Genomic DNA, 21,977 nt, shown 5'->3' with positions numbered 1-21,977 from the left:
TTCCTTCCTGCAGTCTGTAGGGTGACATTGCCCTAAACAATGTCCTGTACTAAAAGAACGTTAATCTACAATTTCCCTTTGACAGATTACAAGCCAAACTGTGAGTAGTTACTACAGGCTGTCAATGAAAGATCTGAAACCAGCTCAAGTGGTTTATAATACTATGACAGTGCATTGTGATTGGGCAAAGCAATGCACCTGACCACAGCAGGTCAATCACAGCACATGATGACATCACAAGGGGGCGGGGTCAATCAGGGGGTGTTCGGCCCATCACTAATATAGTACAGGCGTATCTCGGTTTACAAATTCAATGCCTTCTGCTGGACTTTTCTTTTGTGAAAAATTTGTAAACTGAAATGTGGTTTCCCATAGGAATTCATTGCAAACCAATTAATCCGTATCGGACAGGGGTGTCCCGAGGCAGGTGCGGGGGGTGCGCGCCGCACCGGGTGACACCAACCGGACGGGGTGACACCGGACCCGCTCCACAAAAAGGTAAGTTGTAAAGCAAGACAACGATCCCCGCAGGATGGATCCGATCTAGCCTGCAGGGATCGTCGGCTTTCTTTACAACTTACCTTTTTGTGGAGCGGGTCCGGTGTCACCCCGTATAGGTTGCATGCTGACTATCCCCGCAGGATGGATCGGATCTGCAGATTGGGGAGCATAATGGATCGGACTCCAATCCATTATGCTCAATCCGCAGATCTGAACCATCCTGCGAGGATCATCGGCATGCAACCTATACAGGGTGACACCGGACCTGCTCCACAAAAAGGAAAGTTGTAAAGCAAGCCGACGATCCCTGCAGGATGGATCGGATCTGCGGATTGAGCATAATGGATCGGAGTCCGATCCATTATGCTCAATCTGCAGATCCGATCCATTCTGCGGGGATTGTCGGAGGGGGTGTCACTAAGTGTTACCGCACCGGGTAACACCAACCGTAGGGACACCCCTGGTACCGGAGGTCAGAAAAAAAGTTCAAAAAAAAGTCTTTTATCTGTTCAAAACTCTTTATAAAGTGCACTTTAAAGGCATAAATACTGTACAGGGACATGATTAAAAATTTATTTGTGAATGCATTGAAAACCAATTAATCCATTCCGGAGGTCAGAAAAAAGTCAAAAAAGTCTTATCTGTTCAAAACTCTTTATAAAGTGCACTTTAAAGGCATAAATACTGTACAGGGACATGATAAAAAAAATCGTAAATGTATTGAAAACCAATTAATCCATTTGTATTACGAAAAAAAATTGTAAACTGAGGCATTATTTTCAATGGATTTTCATTTGTAAACCGAAAATTACGTTAACCGAGGCGTTCGTAAACCGAGGTACGCCAATATATAGTTGTAGTGAGCACGCTTGTGGGCGGGGCCTACGATACCCTAGTCAGGACACTGTGGAACTGCACTCTCTAATGCAGTGGTTCTTAACCTGGGTTCGATCGAACCCCAGGGGTTCGGTGAGTCAGTCTCGCGGGTTCGGCGGAGGTGAAGACCCACACCCGACTCATATGATTCGTGCAGTAAATATTCATTATTATGTTTTTGTTTTTGTGTGAAAATCATGTTTTAATGGTTTTGTTCTTTGTTCTTAATGGTTTTGTTCATTTTGTGCACCTATGTATAAATATATACCTAAATATATACCTATGTTTTGAATTTTAAAAATCATATTTTATTTTTCCAATTAAGAAGGGTTCGGTGAATGCGCATATGAAACTGGTGGGGTTCAGTACCTCCAACAAGGTTAAGAACCACTGCTCTAATGCCTAAACCTTAGGCAGGAGCTGTGGTCATGTGAAATCAACATTAACCACTTGCTTGTACAAGCGCAACTAGCTGAACGTTGGCAGTGGCTTGCGGGTTCGGGGTGCGCCTGCGCGCACCTCCCAGCCGACTCCCACTGTAATAGGACACAGCCGTATTTTGTCAGCAGGTTTCAGCCATTGATTCATGGCTGAGACCTGCTGATTGGCTGTTTCCAATCACAGCCCAGAACACTGTGGTGACAGACAACACAGGGCTCTGTACAGAGGGAACAGGAACAGATATTTGGTGAAAAGAAGCACATATTACACATATTATACATTGTTAGGCACATAGTTAACCTTTTGATCACCCGTAGATGTTAAGCCCTTCCCAGCCATTAGTACAGTGACAGTGTATAGTATTATCACTAATTACTGTATTAGTGTCACTAGTGATGCCAGCAGGGATGGACTGACCATTTGGAAACTCGGGCACTGCCCGAGGGCCTGGGGTCAGTAGGGGGCCCCATGAGATGCCCCTGCTACCTTTTTCATAGGCTTTTTTGAGTGTGGATAAGGACACAGGGGCCCCATGATCCCCTATTGCCCGGGGGGCCCCATGAGTTGTCAGTCTGCCCCTGAATGCCAGTGTCAGTTAGTGTTAGATTGCCCACCTACTATCATAGTCCCACTGTAAGTGGCTGATCACCACCAATATTAGTATAAAAAAAAAAAAAGATTCCAGTATATATAACATAGTTTGTAGACTACTTTTACACAAACCAGTCAATATACACTTATTGGGATTTTTATTTTACCAAACACTTGTAGCAGAATACATTTTGGCCCAAATTTATGAAAAAATTAGATTTTTTTTTATTGGATATTATAGCAGAAGGTAAAAAATATAGTTTATTTTTTTTTTTAATTTTCTATCTTTTTTCATTTATATAAAAAAAAATATAAAAAATTCAGTGGTGATAAAATACCACCAAAAGAAAGTTTTATTTGTGTGAAAAATCATAAGCTTCATTTGGGTACATGGTTGCATGATCATGCAATTACCAGTTAAAGTAGCGCAGTGCTGAAGAGCAAAAAATGGCCTGGTAATGAACGCGGTAAAACTTTCTGGAGCTCGGTGGTTAGATCAGGACTCCTCACTCCGCAACTTGCGCAGTAAACACTTTTGTAATCCGTGGTCATACCTCTTACACTGTTACACTAAGCACTTTGGACACAACTTCTGTTAGCGAATACCACTTCCCTAGGTGTGCAGCATTTCTGAGCCGGTTGCACAGAGCATGTACCTGTCTCCACAAACTTAGCAATCTCTTCACCTCAGTTCCAGTGAAAATGTTCTGAATGTTACTATTGGACACCAGAAGCGCACTTCTACATAACTTCATGCTTGTTCTCCTCTTGAGGCCTCTCTCCATAACTCTCATGAGGTCCCTCTAGGTGCGGACTGACAACTCATGGGGCCCCCGGGCAATAGGGGATCATGGGGCCCCTGCAGGGGCGGACTGACAACTCATGGGGCCCCCAGGCAATAGGGGATCATGGGGCCCCTGTGTCCTTGCCCAAACTCAAAAAAGCCTATGATAAAGGTACCAGGGGCATCTCATGGGGCCCCCTACTGACCCTGGGCCCTCGGGCAGTGCCAAGTTTCCAACTGGTCAGTCTGCCCCTGGGCCCCTGTGTCCTTGCACACACTCAAGCCTATAAAAAAGGTACCAGGGGCATTTCATGGGGCCCCCTACTGACCCCGGGCCCTAGGGCAGTGCCCGAGTGCTCGAATGGTCAGTCCGCCCCTGGGTGGGGAGAATAATTAGTGCCTAGTGGGGATGAACAATAATTCCCAGTGAGGGGTGGGGAGAATAATGCCCAACACAGAAATAAGGAAGACAAATTGTGCCAAGCCGGGGAAGAACAATAGTGTCCAGTAGGGGGGGTTGAAGGATAACAATAGTGCCCAGAGGGGGTAGGTAGGAACAGCAGTGCCCAGTGGGGGGTAGAGGATAAATAGTGCCCAACAATAACTGTTTTAACCCTTCCCCATCTATCCAAATCTTAATAATATACTTTGGTTACTTTTACTGTTATTAATCATTTGACTGCCAGGGTGTATAACCCAGTGACGTGTCATGGCGGTACCTTCTATGGCCGTACCTTCTATGGCAGTAGCTAATGACTCAAACTCTGAAAGTAACTTTAGTGTTTCTAGTGACATCATATGGCCATTCTTTATATAGCAGAGCACTCTTTAGTGAGTTTTAGTGACCTCATGTGGTCACTGTGTATTTTGCAAGGGGTATTGATTAAACCGTGTGTTTCCATTGGTGCAAATGTATTTATTATTTTATAGTAGGGAACCTTCATTTCGGTGTTTGTCATTTTCAGTATTCAGTCTATATTGCATTAAGAGTGTATAACAGGGGCAGACTGACAACTCATGGGGCCCCCGGGCAATAGGAGATAATGGGGCCCCCTGTGTCCCTGCCCACATTCAAGCCACACCTACACTGAAGCCCCACCTACATATTGCAGCTCAGCAGCAGGAGGGGACCTTTAAATATCTACCGCAGCTTAGCCTGTCTGGATGTTCTTGGCTTCTTTCTGTAGAAGCTGCTGGGTACTTCTAGGTTTAAAGATGGCTGCCACGTGGCAGCCATCTTTATGACACAACCAGGAGTGTCTTATGAAAGAAGTGGGCTTGTGTGTAAGATCTTAATTTGGGCTTTAATGACAGAGAAAGAAGTGCTGCACATTGCAGCAAAAATTGGGTATGGTTTTCGGGGGCTGGTTACATAGATTCCCGATGACTGAAGGGTTAATTGCCTTCTGTGGGCCTTCAGCTCCAACTCAGCTCCTTCCTGTCAGGAAACATAATATCTACTGACAGAACACCTACTGAGAACCTGATATATGACAGAAAATCCTATTAGAAACTAAGAGTGGAAGAGGGGGTGAGGAAGTGGGAGGGGGAGATAGGATTAGGAGGGAGAGAGAGAGATGGGTGAGATGGGAAAGTGGAAAGAGGTAGGGGGAGAGAATGGAAGTGAGAAGAGGAAGGTGAGAGAGAGAGGGTGAGAGAGAGGGGGGGGGAGAGGGAGGTGAGGGGGTGAGAGAGAGGGGTAGTGAGAGAGAGAGGTGGAGAGGGATGTCAGTGGGTGAGAAAGGAGGGGGCGAAGGAGGTGAGGGGGTGAGAGAGAGGGAGGTGAGGGGGTGAGAGAAGGGAGAAGAAGGATGTTTGGTGGTGAGAGAGGGGGGAGAGGGAGGTGAGAGAGAGGGGCAGAGAGGGAGAAGAGAAGGGAAAGGAGTGGGAAAGGATGAGAGAGAGGGGGTGTGAAAGGGAGAGGAAAGTGAGGGAGTGAGAAAATGTGGGTGAAGGAGAAGGGTGGTGAGAGAGAAGGTGAGGAGGGCTTGGAGAGAGGGGGTGAAAGAGAGGTGTGAGAGGGGGTGAAAGAGAGGGGGTAAGAGAGAGAGGGGGTGTGAGAGAAAGAGGGAGTGTGTGAGAGAGAGGGGGTGTAAGAGAGAGGGGGTGTGTGTGAGAGAAAGAGAGGGGGTGAGAGAGAGAGGGGGAAAGAGAGAGAGCGGGTGAGAGGGTGTTGATGAGATAAAGAGAGGGTTAGAGGGAGGTATAGATAGTGCCCCCCATCCTCAAGGCACACATGGGGTTCCCCATTATAAAGTACAAGTACATGGTCATCCTCAGGTCACAGAGCGGACCCCTCATTATAAGGCACACAGAGCCCCCACTTAGGGCAGAAAGGGGACCCACAATTGTAAAGCACAATGAACCCCAATTCTCAGGTCAGAAAGTTTGCCCCTCATTACATGATGTACAGATCCTCCATTCCCAGGTCATACAGGGGGTTCCTAAATATAAAATGTACTGAGTTCACACAGGGGGTCTCTCAATATAAGGAGTGCAGCCCCCCATTCACATGACAGGGGATCTTTCATTATGAGTACACTGCCCCCACTCAGGACACACTGGGCCCCCATTATATGAAATACAGCGCTCCCCATACACACTGGATCCCCCAAATGTTCCATCGCTGTACCCCCCTGCACCCCCTCTGTACACGTGTTCCATCGCTGTACCCCCCCCTGCACATGTGTTCCATCACTGTACCCCCCCGCACTTGTGTTCAATCACTGTACCCCCTCTGCACATGTGTTCCAGTGCTGTACTCCCTCTGCACACATGTTCCATCGCTGTACCCCATCTGCACACATGTTCCATCCCTGCACCCCCCCCTGCACACATGTTCCATCGCTGTACCTCCCCTGCACACATGTTCCATTGCTGTACCCTCCCTGCACACATGTTCCATCGCAGTACCCCCCTGCACACATGTTCCATCGATATACCCCCTTCACACATGTTCCATCGCAGTAACCCCCTGCACACATGTTCCATCGATATACCCCCTTCACACATGTTCCATCGCTGTACCCCCCCCCCCCCCGCACACGTGTTCCATCGCTGTACTCCCTCTGCACACTTGTTCTATCGCTGTACCCCCTCTGTACATGTGTTCCATTGCTGTACCCCCCTGCACATATATTCCATTTGCTGTACCCCCTCTGCACACATGTACCATCGCTGTACCCCCCTGCACACATGTACCATCGCTGTACCCCCCTGCACACATGTACCATCGCTATACCCCCCTGCACACATGTACCATCGCTGTACCCCTCTGCACACATAGTCACCATGGATGGTATACAGTGCTCAGTGTGAACTATGACAGAGTGGCTCCAGGCTCTCACCCCCTCTCGCTCTCATCCCCCGCACTCCACCATTCTCTCGGCAGCATATTGTACTTCCCACACAGCGTGGACTTTGGGAGGCGGCAGGTGCAGCACTAAGTGACAGGGCAGCAGACCAATCAGCTTCCGCTGCATTCAACTATTACCATAGCTGTGTAGGAGGGGCATTTTGAGGCGCTGTCCTTCGCACCGGTGCTGCTGAGCCCATGCTAACCCCACTCAGAGTCCTCTCACTGGTTCGGGAAGTGTCCTCCTCCTCCTTCCCTCCTCTCTCTCCTCTCAGGATCAGACCCAGAGTTGGCTTACTCCATCCATCCCTCCCTGTCCTCTCAGGAGCCTCTCATGGGGCCCCCCCAGTGCCCGAGTGCCCGAATGGTCAGTCAGCCCCTGGGTCCCTCAGTACCCTTTGCCACGGATCTGGTACCAGTATGTGGATAGCCGGTTGCTAGTGAAGGTGCCAAACATAACACCCATTCATTACCAGAGCGTGCATTACCTCTACCACGTAGCCCGTCTCCTGTCTGGTTGACTTCTTTAGCAAGTGACACAAATATGGTAGACCTTAGAAAAAGCAACATAGCCTCCTCTGGACAGCTGTCTGCTTGATAGACTCTGTACTGTATTTTCTCTAACTCTCGTTGCTCTGATGTAAGCCCTCTTCTTTGATACAACTTACGTGTACCTCTTGAGAGACATCAGACCAGGCATTTTAGATGAGCAATAAATTGTTTTTATTAAGGTAGTTTCAGATAACAGACAGTTCTCAAAGACATCTTCCACACATTTTCCTATACAAAGTTCTCTAGTACCCCATGAGGAAATCAGATGTTAGGCAGATGGCAAGTCCATAATAGCAATCCTTTCAAGGCAAGAGTCCATATTTGGCAGTAAATCCACAATCCACAAAAGGAATCCAGAACAAATCCATGTAAGTACACAGGCTCCAGAGCCTACTGGGAACACTGGCTGGGCTCCCCATAAGGAATCCTGACCGACAGCGTAACAGCTACATCTTGATGGTGAAAACACTCTCCTGGGGCACAAATGAGCTCCTAATTATATTGTATTATACACTGTAAGGGCTAATTTACACTAGTGTTACTCTCTGAAGAGCAATTCAAGCTTTATCAGACCAAAGAGCTAATGCATATCAAGGGCACCGAAGCTCTGTGTTGCATGTTGGCTGACACTGTTCACTGGCATTCATTATAGGGGAGCGTTGGTACACAAACATTCATGAATGGGGAGTGGTGTTGCCTCCAAAACATTTTGGTATATTAACAGAGTTTAGAGTCTCGGATATTGCTCTGGCACTCTCATTAGACTTTTTTTTTTTTTAAATGTAGAGGTTCTAATTGGACCAAAACTTTAACGCCTTCTTTTTTTCTACAGTCTGTATCGTAATAACCTGACATGCAGTTCCTGTACCTACCTGGCATCTGGAATACAAAATAACCAGACCATGAGGAAACTTGACCTATCTGTGAACAGTCTAGAAGGTCCTGATTTCTGTCACCTGATGACATCTGTACAAACCAGCCAGATAGAGGAATTACTGTAAGCGTAATGAGAAATGACTAAATCAACATAAATAGACAAACATTTTGTGTATGATATTGTAATCAACTTGGAAATCTGCTTTAGACTTTATAAAAAGCCAAAAGGTTTTATAACAATGCCTGATGCTTGGCAACTTTATCACTTTTTTTGTATAACTGCCCTAGGGCAGTTTTATTAAAATACATTCTAAGGTATGGGTTGTCGTTTTAAATTTTTCTACATCTCTTTGGTTTTTTTTATAGTTTGAGAAGTAATAACCTGACAGACCAGACCAGTGTCTACCTGGCTTGTGGAATAAGAAATAACAAGACACTGAGGAAACTGTACCTGTCCGGTAACAATCTGGAGGGTCCCCACTTCAGGAACCTGATGGAGGCTTTACAAACAAGCCAGATAGAGGAGTTATAGTAAGTATAACAACCATTTTCTTTTTTTATATAAGTACATTTTTATTATTTTCACAATATAAAGTAGCAGGCATATTGTATCATAATGTACAAGTACATCCCATAATGCATAATAAAGTTAACTGAAGGCTATGGTATGGTTCATAGTAGCACATGTTGGTACACCAACCTTGAGTAAAGAACATCAGTGTTTATTTATTTGTTTATTTATTTATTTTTGGTAAGATAGCTCTTACTCTAAGGTCGTTGTCATAAAATCAGTTTTTCATACCTTGAGAAAATTATGGACATGCTTCATTCTAAGCGCTAGAGACAAAAATCATCCTCAACCCTCTAGGGTCGAAGAGGAGCTCTATAGGCACATGGCTGCCTGAGGCCTGTTTTGCAAAAAAAGAACTTTAGAAGAAATAAAACTTTTGCAAAGAGGAGTATGAAGAAGGAATAGAAAGAGAGAGAAGACAAGGAAAGACCGTAGAGATTTATCCAGCTCTTCAAGAATCCAGCACCAGGTATGCAGCACTAGGAATCCAACAAGGAACCTTCAGACATTGAAGCCTATATCATGGTGGATCTTCCCCAGGAGGCCACAGCTCCCTGTTAAATTACTCTAAGGTGCCCTGAAGTCATGCAGTGAGGTTCTCCAGCAATTTCACATCTCTAATTCTAGCATATAGTGCTAGTAGAGATCGGAGTTATATTTTCTCTCAGTTGAAAGGTTTCATTACAAGCATTTTCTCTTTTACTCTGAAAATTAACATACAATATATTATCTTAAGCAATTTTTTGGACAATAGGCAAAAACAGTGACCACTGTCCAGCTTATTGTTTTTCTGATATCTGTGAGGAAAAGGCTTTGCTAATAAGCTTATTAAAGGTAATATTTTGTGATTCTGAACATCTTTTCTTTTATTTATTACAGTCAGAAGTAAAAAAGTGAATTAAAACATTTTGGTTTATTGTGTTCTCATCTGTTTCCTGCAGATGGAGTGGTAGGCTTTTTTTTCCGCATAGTACCCAGTTTTCCTTACCCCTGTTAAAAAAAGGAAACAAATACAGAGCCCAATAGCTCAGGCTCACAGTCACACACATGGTGGTGACTCCCCTTTTCAACGGCAAATATCCTGCCTGAAACAAGACAAATTTCTTGTATCTCCCTTTACAAAATTATGCTTGGGAATGGATATACTGTGTATATATATATATATATATATATATATATATACAGTGGGGATCGAAAGTTTGGGCACCCCAGCTAAAAATTTGTATTAATGTGCATAAAGAAGCCAAGGAAAGATGGAAAAATCTCCAAAAGGCATCAAATTACAGATTAGACATTCTTATAATATGTCAACAAAAGTTAGATTTTATTTCCATTATTTACACTTTCAAAATAACAGAAAACAAAAAAATGGCGTCTGCAAAAGTTTGGGCACCTTGCAGAATTTATAGCATGCACTGCCCCCTTTGCCAAGCTGAGACCTGCCAGTGTCATGGATTGTTCTCAATCATCGTCTGGGAAGACCAGGTGATGTCAATCTCAAAGGTTTTAAATGCCCAGACTCATTTGACCTTGCCCCAACAATCGGCACCATGGGTTCTTCTAAGCAGTTGTCTAGAAAACTGAAACTGAAAATAGTTGACGCTCACAAAGCTGGAGAAGGCTATAAGAAGATAGCAAAGCGTTTTCAGATGTCAATATCCTCTGTTCGGAATGTAATTAAGAAATGGCAGTCATCAGGAACAGTGGAAGTTAAAGCAAGATCTGGAAGACCAAGAAAAATATCAGACAGAACAGCTCGCAGGATTGTGAGAAAAACAAATCAAAACCCACGTTTGACTGCACGATCCCTCCAGAAAGATCTGGCAGACACTGGAGTTGTGGTACACTATTCCACTATAAAGAGATACTTGTACAAATATGGTCTTCATGGAAGAGTCATCAGAAGAAAACCTCTTCTACGTCCTCACCACAAAAATCATCGTTTGAACTTTGCAAATGAACATATAGACAAGCCTGATGCATTTTGGAAACAAGTTCTGTGGACCGATGAGGTTAAAATTGAACTTTTGGCCAGAATGAGCAAAGGTACGTTTGAAGAAGAAGGGGCACAGAATTTAATGAAAAGAACCTCTGTCCAACTGTTAAGCATGGGGTTGGATCAATCATGCTTTGGGGTTGTGTTGCAGCCAGTGGCACAGGGAACATCTCACGAGTAGAAGGAAAAATGGATTCAATAAAATTTCAGCAAATTTTGGATGGTAACTTGATGCCATCTGTGAAAAAGCTGAAGTTAAAGAGAAGATGGCTTCTACAAATGGATAATGATCCTAAACACACCTCGAAATCCACGGGGGATTACATCAAGAGGCGTAAACTGAAGGTTTTGCCATGGCCTTCACAATCTCCTGACCTCAACATAATTGAAAATCTATGGATAGACCTTAAAAGAGCAGTGCGTGACAGACAGCCCAGAAATCTCAAAGAACTGGAAGACTTTTGTAAGGAAGAATGGGCAAAGATACCTTAAACAAGAATTGAAAGACTCTTGGCTGGCTACAAAAAGCATTTACAAGCTGTGATACTTGCCAAAGGGGGCAGTACAAGATACTAACTCTGCAGGGTGCCCAAACTTTTGCAGACGCCATTTTTTTGTTTTCTGTTATTTTGAAAGTGTAAATGATGGAAATAAAATCTAACTTTTGTTGACATATTAGAGGAATATCTAATCTGTAATTTGATGCCTTTTGGAGATTTTTCCATCTTTTCTTGGCTTCTTTATGCACATTAATACAAATTTTTAGCTGGGGTGCCCAAACTTTCGATCCCCACTGTATATATATATATATATATATATATATATATATATATATAGTGGCAGTGCGGTGTCCTGCCACGGTCAAAATCAAGCTGAAAACCCTGGATTCTCAACCAGGCAGGTTGAGGGGCTCCAGAGAGTTGATATATTGCAGAGGAAACTGGCTTTTCGGTTTCCTCATTTATTCATTAAGTCTGTTTTGGGATCTGGAGCCTGGAGATTTCAAAGAGATCTGGGAGGGGTGAAATCTCCAATCCGGGGTCCATGTTTTGAGAACCCCCAGCACACTGATTGTACACGTGGGTGCAGGGCTTTTTGTAGAGGCCTAACCCATGGTTCTGGGCTCCACCTCAGCAGACAGGAGTCAGGAGGACTCCACCCCGGCAGGCAGGAGGTCACTGCCTTGAAGTCAGGTGGGCATCACCTAGGAGAGGTGGAAGCCAAAAGCAGCAAGGGGATGTTCAGGAGATTCTGTGTGCTAGTGGCTAGCTGTGTGCAAGAGCCATATTTTGGGAAGAGTCTGCAGGAGACAGACGTAAGCCTGAGGAGAAAGACCAGAGGAAGATTGGTTATATCTGAGAGAGCCAGGAGGCTGAATCTTTTCATTTATATTGATGATAGATACCCCTGCGTGGCAAACCTCTTGTGTTATGGAACTGTCATTTAAAATAAAATTGGGCAAAAAGGCCCTTAAAGAAGCGAGTTGCTGTGTGCTTTAACAAGAAAAGCTCTACCATTTTGAAGCGAGTTCCCACAATATATATATATATATATATATATATATATATATATATATACATACATGGTTTAAAAACAGTGTTTCTGTTTTGTTTTTCTACAGTTTGCAGTATAGCAATTTGACAGACAATTCCTGTATCCACCTGGCATCTGGAGTTAATAATAATCAGACCCTAAGGAAACTTGACCTATCTCAAAACATCCTGGCTGGACTTCATTTCACTGATCTGATGACGGCTTTTGAAACAAGCAGGATAGAGGAATTACTGTGAGTAATGGACTGTTTGAATCCACGATTTATTATTTGCTGTTTGTATGTTGGGGATCTTCCCATTACTGCTTGTGGGGCAAAAGTTTAAACTAAACTCCTGAGGATACATCATCACGCAGCCTGTGCTAGGAATGGAATGCTAACCAACACTCAAGTAATGATGAGTGCAAAAGAGGGTATGCAGCTTTCCAATTGGAGCCTAGGTTATGAAATGATGCATCAAAAGGGCATTTGTCATTCCCAGCCTGGGCTCACAGAAAGTGGTTTGAATGAGTTGTGCTTCAAAGACTGCATACTGGAAAGTAGTTTATATTGAGAGGTGTCTTTGCTTCTATTTCACAGTATGTATGAAATTGGTCTGACAGATGAACATGCTCCATTACTGATGTCGCTGATTAACAACAGGAAACTAACACACCTGAATCTGGGCCATAACGAAATTTCAGATCATGTTTCTGGTCACATCCAGGAGCTTATTGTGAAAACATCCAGCCTGAAAGAAATTCGGTATGTATGTATTACAAAGGCAGGCTGGGGATAAAGGGCAGAACTATCAGGTGTTTCATATAGGTGTCGTCCATCTAATTGTTATTCGTACTTTGTTATTCCTCCCAGATATTCTTTAATTCTCACCTATTCCCAAGTTTGTATATATTCTACATCAGCAACTCTCAATCTATTTTCACCGAGGCCTCACTTTTTGAATTACACTTTTCATATTGGTGATCCTTCTTTAAATTTGAATACAGGACCAAATTTTTACTTCAATAGTTGCAGGAAGTGTGCCTAAGGCCTTCAAAGAAGCAGAAGGTCCTTTCTTGACTATTGGGCATATGTAGCAAAGTCTGGATCTCAAGGGAAAAGAGTGTTTGGTGTACAAAAATACTGCAGATCATAATGACAATAAGAAGGCAACAGGTTTGGAATCTAATTAGCACTGGTATCAGCTTTGGTATGCCTCCACTATTTTACTCTCCGATATGGCATCTCTATGGTTTCCTATTCAGCAAGGGGATGGTGGTGGGCAAACATGAATGACAAATTGTTATCATTGTTTGGCTAATCTCTGGAAAACTAATAGAGGCCTATCAAATTCCACTCACCCCAGGCAACTTGTGCCAGTGCAAGGGCCCTTCCACGCTACATATACAAACAATGTCCACACTTGTACCTTACTTTATTCAGCTGGCAGCAGACATAACCTTGCCTGAAGGCCACTTCTCTTTCACTCCTAGCCATTAATGGTTCAATGCAGGTGATGTCATCGGAGTGCAATCTTTTTTGTGTTAATCCTTGTTTGGCTGTTATACCATGATGAAGAAAGCCCAGAGCACTAGGTTGGAGATGTACTCAGCTTTGGCATAACTGCTTTGGCAAGGCTCTTCTATTCTACTGTCCAATATGGTGTCTCAGGTTCCTTGTTGTGCATGGGGATAAGGCTGGTTATGCATGAGTGCTGAAGTGCTATCATTGCTTGACTCTTATAGCATGATGTACATGTGCCCTGTTTCTCCTCTTGCCTACTGCACTGGAAATTCAACCAGTATTAACTGACTACTTAAAATGTACCTAAAACCTAAATATTGAGTGGTTAAAACCTCTGACTTTTTGTCTGTGACATAATTGGGGTGATTTCTCTAGACAATCTCTCCAATGGCCGCATTGCTCTAACCACAAATTCCTTCCTGATCCCCCAAAGGCAAAGCCAAAGGTGCTCCCTGGATCATCTATAAACAATAGTATTTATTTTAAATATTGATGGTATTTGTATTTTATGCCGTAAAAAACACATCCAGCCTTTTGCAGTAGCTCTTGCATTAAAAACCTTAACATTTGAAGGGGTTAATCCACTTTTTTTCCAGTTGCAAAGAGTGCCCTTGTATTTTTGACAGTGACCATAAAGTGGACAATTTCCCTCTGAATTTTCTACAGCTCCCATTTATGTATTGCTACTGTATCTAAATCTGCTAGTACTTCTAACACTCCCCTCCACCCAGACTGACAATGCTGCTGCCCAAAGGTGCCGCCTGTGCTCCTTCATCGAGAGCGGGGGACTCAAATACAGGAGGTGTGTTACTGGCCAGATCACAAGGTGAAAACAGACAGAAAAAAAACTAAAAAAGCACACCAGGGGCAGACTGACAACTCATGGGGCCCCCGGGCAATAGGGGAGCATGGGGCCCCTGTGTCCTTGCCCAAACTCAAAAAAGCCTATGAAAAAGGTACCAGGGGCATCTCATGGGGCCCCCTACTGACCCCGGGCCCTCAGGCAGTGCCCGAGTTTCCAAATGGTCAGTCTGCCAGTGCCTTTAACCTTTTCGCCGCCAGGTCGGTAGGTCAGACGGACCTGACAGCAGGGGGTTTTATAGAAAATCTGGTGGCTTCAGCCACCAGGATTCTGTATTATACTGATAGTCAGACTCCTGCCTGTGAGGTGGAAGCAGTAGGGTGGCACCACAGGCCCTGGTACCAATGCCCCCCGTGCATGCACTCCCACCATATATCCAGGCTGCGCTCGCCCATCTGCAGGCCCAAGGAGCACTGGTGCCAGCAGTTGGAGGCACAGCTCTCCTCCCCTTCCTCCTGTGACCCAGATTATTATATTTTGATTTTGTGTTTAATACTGCGTTCAATAATACTCTCACAGCAAGGGTCAAATTAAATGAGGACTTATAAAGTTGTATTGTGGTCACAATGGTGTATAAGAAAAACAGGGAATTCAGTTTTGGATGCAATATTCACTGTTTATAGTCTCATGCCACACATTGGTCTTAACTTTTTTTTACCTCTTACTTATTAAAGTCCTATGAAAGGTGACAGGTTCATGTCTTAGTCATTCTGGAGGCTGCAGGGAATTCGTGAAAATGTTGTTAATATCTGCTGATCATTTGTCTTCTCTCTTCCAGTCTCTTCTCTCATCGCATGTCTAATACAGTAAAAAGGGAACTAAAAAATCTAGAAAATCTCCGCCCAGAACTGAAGATTTGCATAGAATAAACCCAGAGAAAAAGGCATTTCTACAGCTGTGAATGGAGCCAGGACATTGTACTGAACGATGCCAAAGAACTTTCTTTCAAAGAAGCAATCCTAAAAAAGGGCAAACAGCCATCATTGGTGAATTCATGTCCTCAGGGAAATTATTATTTATTTCAGGTACTTATATAGCACCATCAATTTACACAGCGCTTTACATATATATTGTACATTCATATCAGTCCCTAACCCTCAAGGGGCGTACAATCTAAGGTCCCTAACCCTCAAGGGGTGTACAATCTAAGGTCCCTAACCCTCAAGGGGCGTACAATCTAAGGTCCCTAACCCTCAAGGGGCGTACAATCTAAGGTCCCTAACTCACATTCGTACACATATTAGGGCCAATTTATACAGGAGCCAATTAACCTACCAGTATGTCTTTGGAGCGAGGGCAGAAACCAGAGCACCTGGAGGAAACCCACGCAAGCACAAGGAGAACATGCAAACTCCATGCAGAAGGCACCATGGTCAGGAATTGAACCCATGACCCATTTACTGCAAGGCAGATGTGTTAACCACTAAGCCACTGTGCCTGATTACATTTTAATAGCATTCCTGGACATAAAGAAGTTAAAGGTGCAATCCAACATACTATATTTACACAAACTCGGGGGTGCATCCTCTTCACCTGCTGAGTGGAGTGAGGCCCACTCTTCATCCTAAGATTTATCTTACGCAGCTGGTTGCTTCAATTGCTAAGTCCCTACAACTGCCCTGACATTGTCCCTATTTTCCAAATGGTCTTCAACCTGAGTCAGAGAATATACTGTAAGTGGTCACAAGACTGTACGTGTAGAAAAATAATTATGCAACAAATGTAATTTATTAATGCAATGTATTCATTAATTTATTAATGTGGTCTCAGTACCTTGCCTTTTGTTCTATGAAATGTTTTTCTTTGCCAGAATTAAAGTGGAATGACACTGTGTTGCGTCACAGTTTTTGTGCCATAAAACTCATCTAGACCAAAAATAAAATGATCCCTCACAAATGACCACAACTAAAATTACAACCCTAATGTACACTATGTTGCCAAAAGTATTGGTCGGCCGTCCTTTACACACACAATAACTTTAATGGCCCCCCAGTCTTGGTCCGTAGGGTTCAATATTGAGTTGGCCCCGCCCTTTGCAGCTATAACAGCTTCAACTCTTCTGGGAAGGCCGTCCACAAGGTTTAGGAGGGTGTCTATGGGAAGGTTGGACCATTCTTCCAGAAGCACATTTGTGAGGTCAGGCACTGATGTCGGGGGAGGAGGCCTGGCTCGCAGTCTTCACTCTAATTCTTCCCAAAGGTGTTCTATGGAGTTGAGGTCAGGACTCTGTGCAGGCCAGTTAAGTTCCTCCACCCCAAACTCACTCATCCATGTCTTTATGGACCTTGCTTTGTGCATTGGTGTGCAGTCATATTGGAACAGAAAGGGGCCATCCCCAATCTGTTCCCACAAAGTTGGGAGCATGAAATTGTCCAAAATATCTTGGTATGCTGATGTCTTAAGAGTTCCCTTCACTAGAACTAGGGGGCCAAGCCCAAAGCCTGAAAAACAACCCCACACCATAATTCCCCCTCCACCAAACTTTACACTTGGCACAATGCAATCAGGCAAGTACTGTTCTCCTGGCAACTGCCAAACAACAGACACATCCATCGGATTACAAGACAGAATCATGATTGGTCACTCCAGAGAACACGTCTCCACTGCTCTAGAGTCCAGTGGCGGCGTGCTTTACACCACGGCATCCAACGGTTTGCATTGTACTTGGTGATGTAAGGCTTGGATACAGCTGCTCGGCCATGGAAACCCATTCCATGAAGCTCTCTACACACTGTTGTACTAATCTGAAGGCCACATGAAGTTTGGAGGTCTTTAGCTATTGACTCTGCAGACAGTTGGCGACTTTTGCGCACTGTGTGCTTCAGCATGCGCTGACCCCGCTCTGTCATGTGACGTGGCCTACCACTTGGTGGCTGAGTTGCTGTTGTTCCCAGTTGCCTCCACTTTGTTATAATCCCACTAACAGTTGAGCGTGGAATATTTAGTAGCCAGGAAATGTCACGGATGGACTTATTGCACAGGTGACCACCTATCACAGGACCACGCTTGGAGTCACTGAGCTCCTGAGAGCGACCAATTCTTTCACCAATGTTTGTAGAAGCAGTCTGCATGCCTAGGGGCTTGATTGTATACACCTGTGGCCATGGAGGTGATTGGAATACCCGAATCCAATAATTTGGAGGGCGGGGCCAATACTTTTGGCAATATAGTGTATCTCTTGATTTAAACCTTACATGAATCTGTACCGAAAGCAAACTGTATACCTAATGCATAACCAATACCTACCTGTAAACTAACCCTTAAAGTGTTACTAAGCCCACAACTGTAAAATCAGTCTGCATATGCAGTAAAGCATGCTTGTTATTCTCCCTGTGGAACCTAAGGGGTTAATCTTCTGCATTGTGTAAAAAGACTGATCCTGTCTTCTCTGATCCTCACCTTCTTCCACAGTCCCCAATCCATCAACTGATAGTACAGAGCAGTAGTGGTAAGTACACATGCTCAGTTTGGTGTGTATTGCTAGAGGTTTTTTTTTTACCTTTAGGAGGGTGCAGGTGATCATCACAGGGCCAATCAGCACTGTCCAAACAGAGAGTTAGTGGTCGTGCAGCCTCATAAGACAATCAGGGGAGAATAAAAACTCCTCCTACAAGCTTTAACCAGTGCTCAGCTGGACACTGATAGAAGTCACACAACTTCTGATTAGAAAAAGTATTTAGCAGCTTATATTCACTAAGATAATTGCATTTCCATGTTCTGTGTACTGTGGCAGACCAGATATAGTGAATGCAGGGTCTGGGGGGACTAGATATAGTGAATACAGGGTCCGGGGAGAGCGGATATAGTGAATGCAGGGTCTGGGGAGATCAGATATAGTGAATGCAGGGTCCGGGGAGACCAGATATAGTGAATGCAGGGTCTGGGGGGACTAGATATAGTGAATGCAGGGTCCGGGGAGACCAGGTATAGTGATTGCAGGATCCGGGGGGAGACCAGATATAGTGAATGTAGGGTCTGGGGAGACCTGATATAGTGAATGCAGGGTCCGGGGAGACCAGATATAGTGAATGCAGGGTCTGGGGAGACCTGATATAGTGAATGCAGGGTCTGGGGGGACTAGATATAGTGAATGCAAGGTCCGGGGAGACCAGATATAGTGAATGCAGGGTCTGGGGGGACTAGATATAGTGAATGTAGGGTCCAGGGAGACCAGATATAGTGAATGCAGGGTCTGGGGAGACCAGATATAGGGAATGCAGGGTCTGGGGGGACTAGATATAGTGAATGCAGGGTCCGGGGAGACCAGATATAGTGAATGCAGGGTCAGGGGAGACCAGATATAGTGAATGCAGGGTCTGAGGAGACCGGATATATTGAATGCAGGGTCCGGGGAGAGCGGATATAGTGAATGCAGGGTCTGGGGAGATCAGATATAGTGAATGCAGGGTCCGGGGAGACCAGATATAGTGAATGCAGGGTCCGGGGAGACCAGGTATAGTGATTGCAGGATCCGGGGGGGAGACCAGATATAGTGAATGCAGGGTCCGGGGGGACTAGATATAGTGAATGCAGGGTCCGGGGGGACTAGATATAGTGAATGCGGGGTCTGGGGAGACCAGATATAGTGAATGCAGGGTCCGGGGGGACTAGATATAGTGAATGCGGGGTCTGGGGAGACCAGATATAGTGAATGCAGGGTCTGGGGGGACTAGATATATTGAATGCAGGGTCCGGGGAGACCAGATATAGTGAATGCAGGGATTTTTCCCAATTAATGGATAAGCCAGAAAAGGAGCCATTTTATGGTATCCATTGCTGTAATCAGTGAATGGTTTGTATGCTCCAAAATTAGGAGGATATTATCCGCATATAATGCAATATTTTTTCTCACTAGCCCCCCTTTGGAGTTCCCTCATATTCCTCACTGCACTAATCACTATTACTAGTGGTTCCATGGTCAAGACAAAAAACGGGCAATAAAGGACACCCCTGTATAAGAATGTCCTCCTGCACTCCACAGAGTAACTAAACAAGGCCAGCTGCTATCATCTATACCCTATAACTTGGGATGAAGAAATATCTAATAGTGGATGAAGCGCTCAGCCATGAGGGTATTAGGCTAATTAAACTAGATATAAACGAATAAATACATGAAAATGAAATAAAGTGCCTAGTGCTCCAAATAAATATACAAAAAAAACAAAATTATACCAAATAAATGTAAATACAAAATCTCCAATATATAGATATTTATATAGTGAAAGTGACTGGTGCTTCAAATCAATCAAAATGTGCAAACAAAACAAACTACCAGTCTGCCACCCAGTGGCTAAAACTGGTACTAGGTGTACACACACTAAGTGTATAAAAAGTGACAAGTGCCCAAAAACTAAATATATATATATACAAATACACACATAATCATGTATATAAAAACTTTAAATTGATGCAAAGTGAACAATCACTACCTAAAGTGACAAGTGTTGAATAAAACAAACAATAAACAAGTCCAAATTAAAGTGCAACAATCCTGCTGACACTTTTGATGTGAAATAAATAAATATATGCTTTTCCACTTCAAAGTTTTGTGCTCAAAAAAGGTGACACTCTAGTGCATATATCCTCCAGTGGCTAGAGTGCCTCCTCACCTCCTTTATTCGACCCCTAAGGGTCACAAATCATATAATAAGATGTTCCACCCCGATTGGAATCATTAACTTCCGATAATACTGATGACTTCACAACACCTCATCTATCACTCCGATATCCACTCCAAATGTATTAGGCATAGAGAGACTCAGCAATATAATATCAGGGCTATGGAAGGGTAAACAAAGAGAAATACTTCCATAGTGTAGTACGTCAATATATTTAATCAAAAAAATGCCAGATAAATCAGTCACATGGTCCAAGTATACAACCCATGGTTTCCCATATGTTATGGGTGTACTAAGGGACTCAAGATGGCGAAAAACCGGAAGTCCGTCACCGGAACTGCTTCATCGAGCTCCACCCGGAAATGACGTCACTACGCTCTACGCGTTACGTCCCGAACACGTGGCTTCTTCAGGAAGATCCTATATAAATATCTATGTGTTTGAGATTTTGTATTTATATTTATTTGGTATAATTTTGTTTTGTTTGTATATTTATTTGGAGCACTAGTCACTTTATTTCATTTTCATGTATTTATTCGTTTTTATCTAGTTTAATTAGTTTAATTAGCCTAATACCCTCATGGCTGAGCGCTTCATCCACTATTAAATAAAGGACACCCCTGCCTCGTTCCCTGGGTCAAAGGGAAGTACTACTTCATTAATATTTACCAACACCTTAGGGGAACAATCTCACCCACTTCCTGAATAAGGGGCCAAACCCAAATAATGACAGAGCTTGACACAGGTATTGCCACTCTACGATGTCAAATGCTTTGGCCGCATCGAGGGAAAGAATAGCTCTTGCTTCTTTCACCTCCATTGAGATCCGTAGATTTAAAAATACTCTCCTGATATTCAAAGCTGTTGATTTACCATAAAAAAAAACCCAGATTGATCTGGGTGAACCAAAGTATGTACAACCTTGTTCAATCTAGAGGCCAACATGCTCGCTAACAGCTTAACATCTGTACGGAGCAAAGTGATTGGTCTGTATGATGAAGGCTGAAGGGGTTCTATTCCTTCTTTATGTATCCTTATAATCATGACTTCAGTCATGGATAGAGGTAGTTCACCCTTATCAATTACCCAATTTAACACTGGCAAGAGCCCTAGTAATAATATTTGTCCATATTGTTTATAGATTTCAGATGGAAGCCCATCTGGTCCTGGTGCTTTATGATTGGTGGAAGCTGATACTGCCCCCTGGAGTTCCTCAATGGTGATGGTTCCAACATATTTCTATCCTCATCTGAGAGAACTGGAATCTCAAGGCCTCTAAAAAAGTTGCTCATCTACCTTTCCACCTGTCATGTTTTAGAGCTATATAGAGCTGAATAATAATTTTTAAAAATATTCAGTATCTCTACCGGACAAGTAGTGGCCTCTCCAGATTAAGTCGCAATAGATGACACATTGTTAGAGGCATTATGACACCTTGCCAGAAAGGCCAACATATGCTCAGTGTTTTCTCTCTCCTCCTGTTGTTGCTGCTTCATAAAGAACCTTTTTTTCTCTGCCTACGTTAGGGAGACCATATGATACATCTGATGTATCTCAAGCCAAGGGACTTCGATACATATTTTTTCAACCTCAGCCACCTCTCTCACAACTGACATCTCCCAGTCTCCCATAGTTTTCTTATCTTAGAGATTTGCTGAATTAGGGTCCCCCAAAAGAGTCCCATATCACTCCCTCACTCCCTGTGGCGCTGATATTCTATTATAATCTAGAAATTCCCTCAGGGCCCCTATTATATTTGCCATAGGTGTAATTAAGCTTAACCAATGGAAGGGTTCACCTTCCATTCTCTTAACTGTTGATGTTCCCCTAAACCCATTGACAGAACAGGAGGGGAGTGATTCGACAACCCCCTTGTTATATATCTTAAATCCGTAACCA

At 43.8% G+C, this 21,977-nt stretch overlaps 1 protein-coding gene across 4 annotated transcripts in view; it reads left to right on the top strand.

Annotated features, from left to right (window-relative positions):
- LOC149453956 (NACHT, LRR and PYD domains-containing protein 3-like) overlaps window positions 1-16,291 on the top strand; it is a 66,145-nt gene extending 49,854 nt beyond the window's left edge. For 2 of the 4 annotated variants that reach the window (XM_089688028.1, XM_089688029.1), the window contains 5 exons: window positions 7,933-8,097; window positions 8,343-8,507; window positions 12,165-12,329; window positions 12,675-12,839; window positions 15,239-16,291. In XM_089688028.1, the coding sequence (XP_089544154.1) occupies window positions 7,933-8,097; window positions 8,343-8,507; window positions 12,165-12,329; window positions 12,675-12,839; window positions 15,239-15,329 (751 nt within the window). In that variant the 3' untranslated portion in view covers window positions 15,330-16,291. Of the gene's footprint in view, window positions 1-7,932; window positions 8,098-8,342; window positions 8,509-12,164; window positions 12,330-12,674; window positions 12,840-15,238 lie in introns of those variants that run through there. The other 2 variants (XR_016314408.1, XM_089688030.1) reach the window with 2 other exon arrangements.
- Window positions 16,292-21,977: the final 5,686 nt, after the last annotated feature.

This window comes from Staurois parvus, unplaced genomic scaffold (genome assembly GCF_062004578.1).
Source record: "Staurois parvus isolate SC_StPar_1 unplaced genomic scaffold, SC_StPar_1.0 ptg000444l, whole genome shotgun sequence".
NCBI classification, from domain to species: domain Eukaryota; kingdom Metazoa; phylum Chordata; class Amphibia; order Anura; family Ranidae; genus Staurois; species Staurois parvus.
This window is presented reverse-complemented; position numbering and strand designations above follow the sequence as displayed.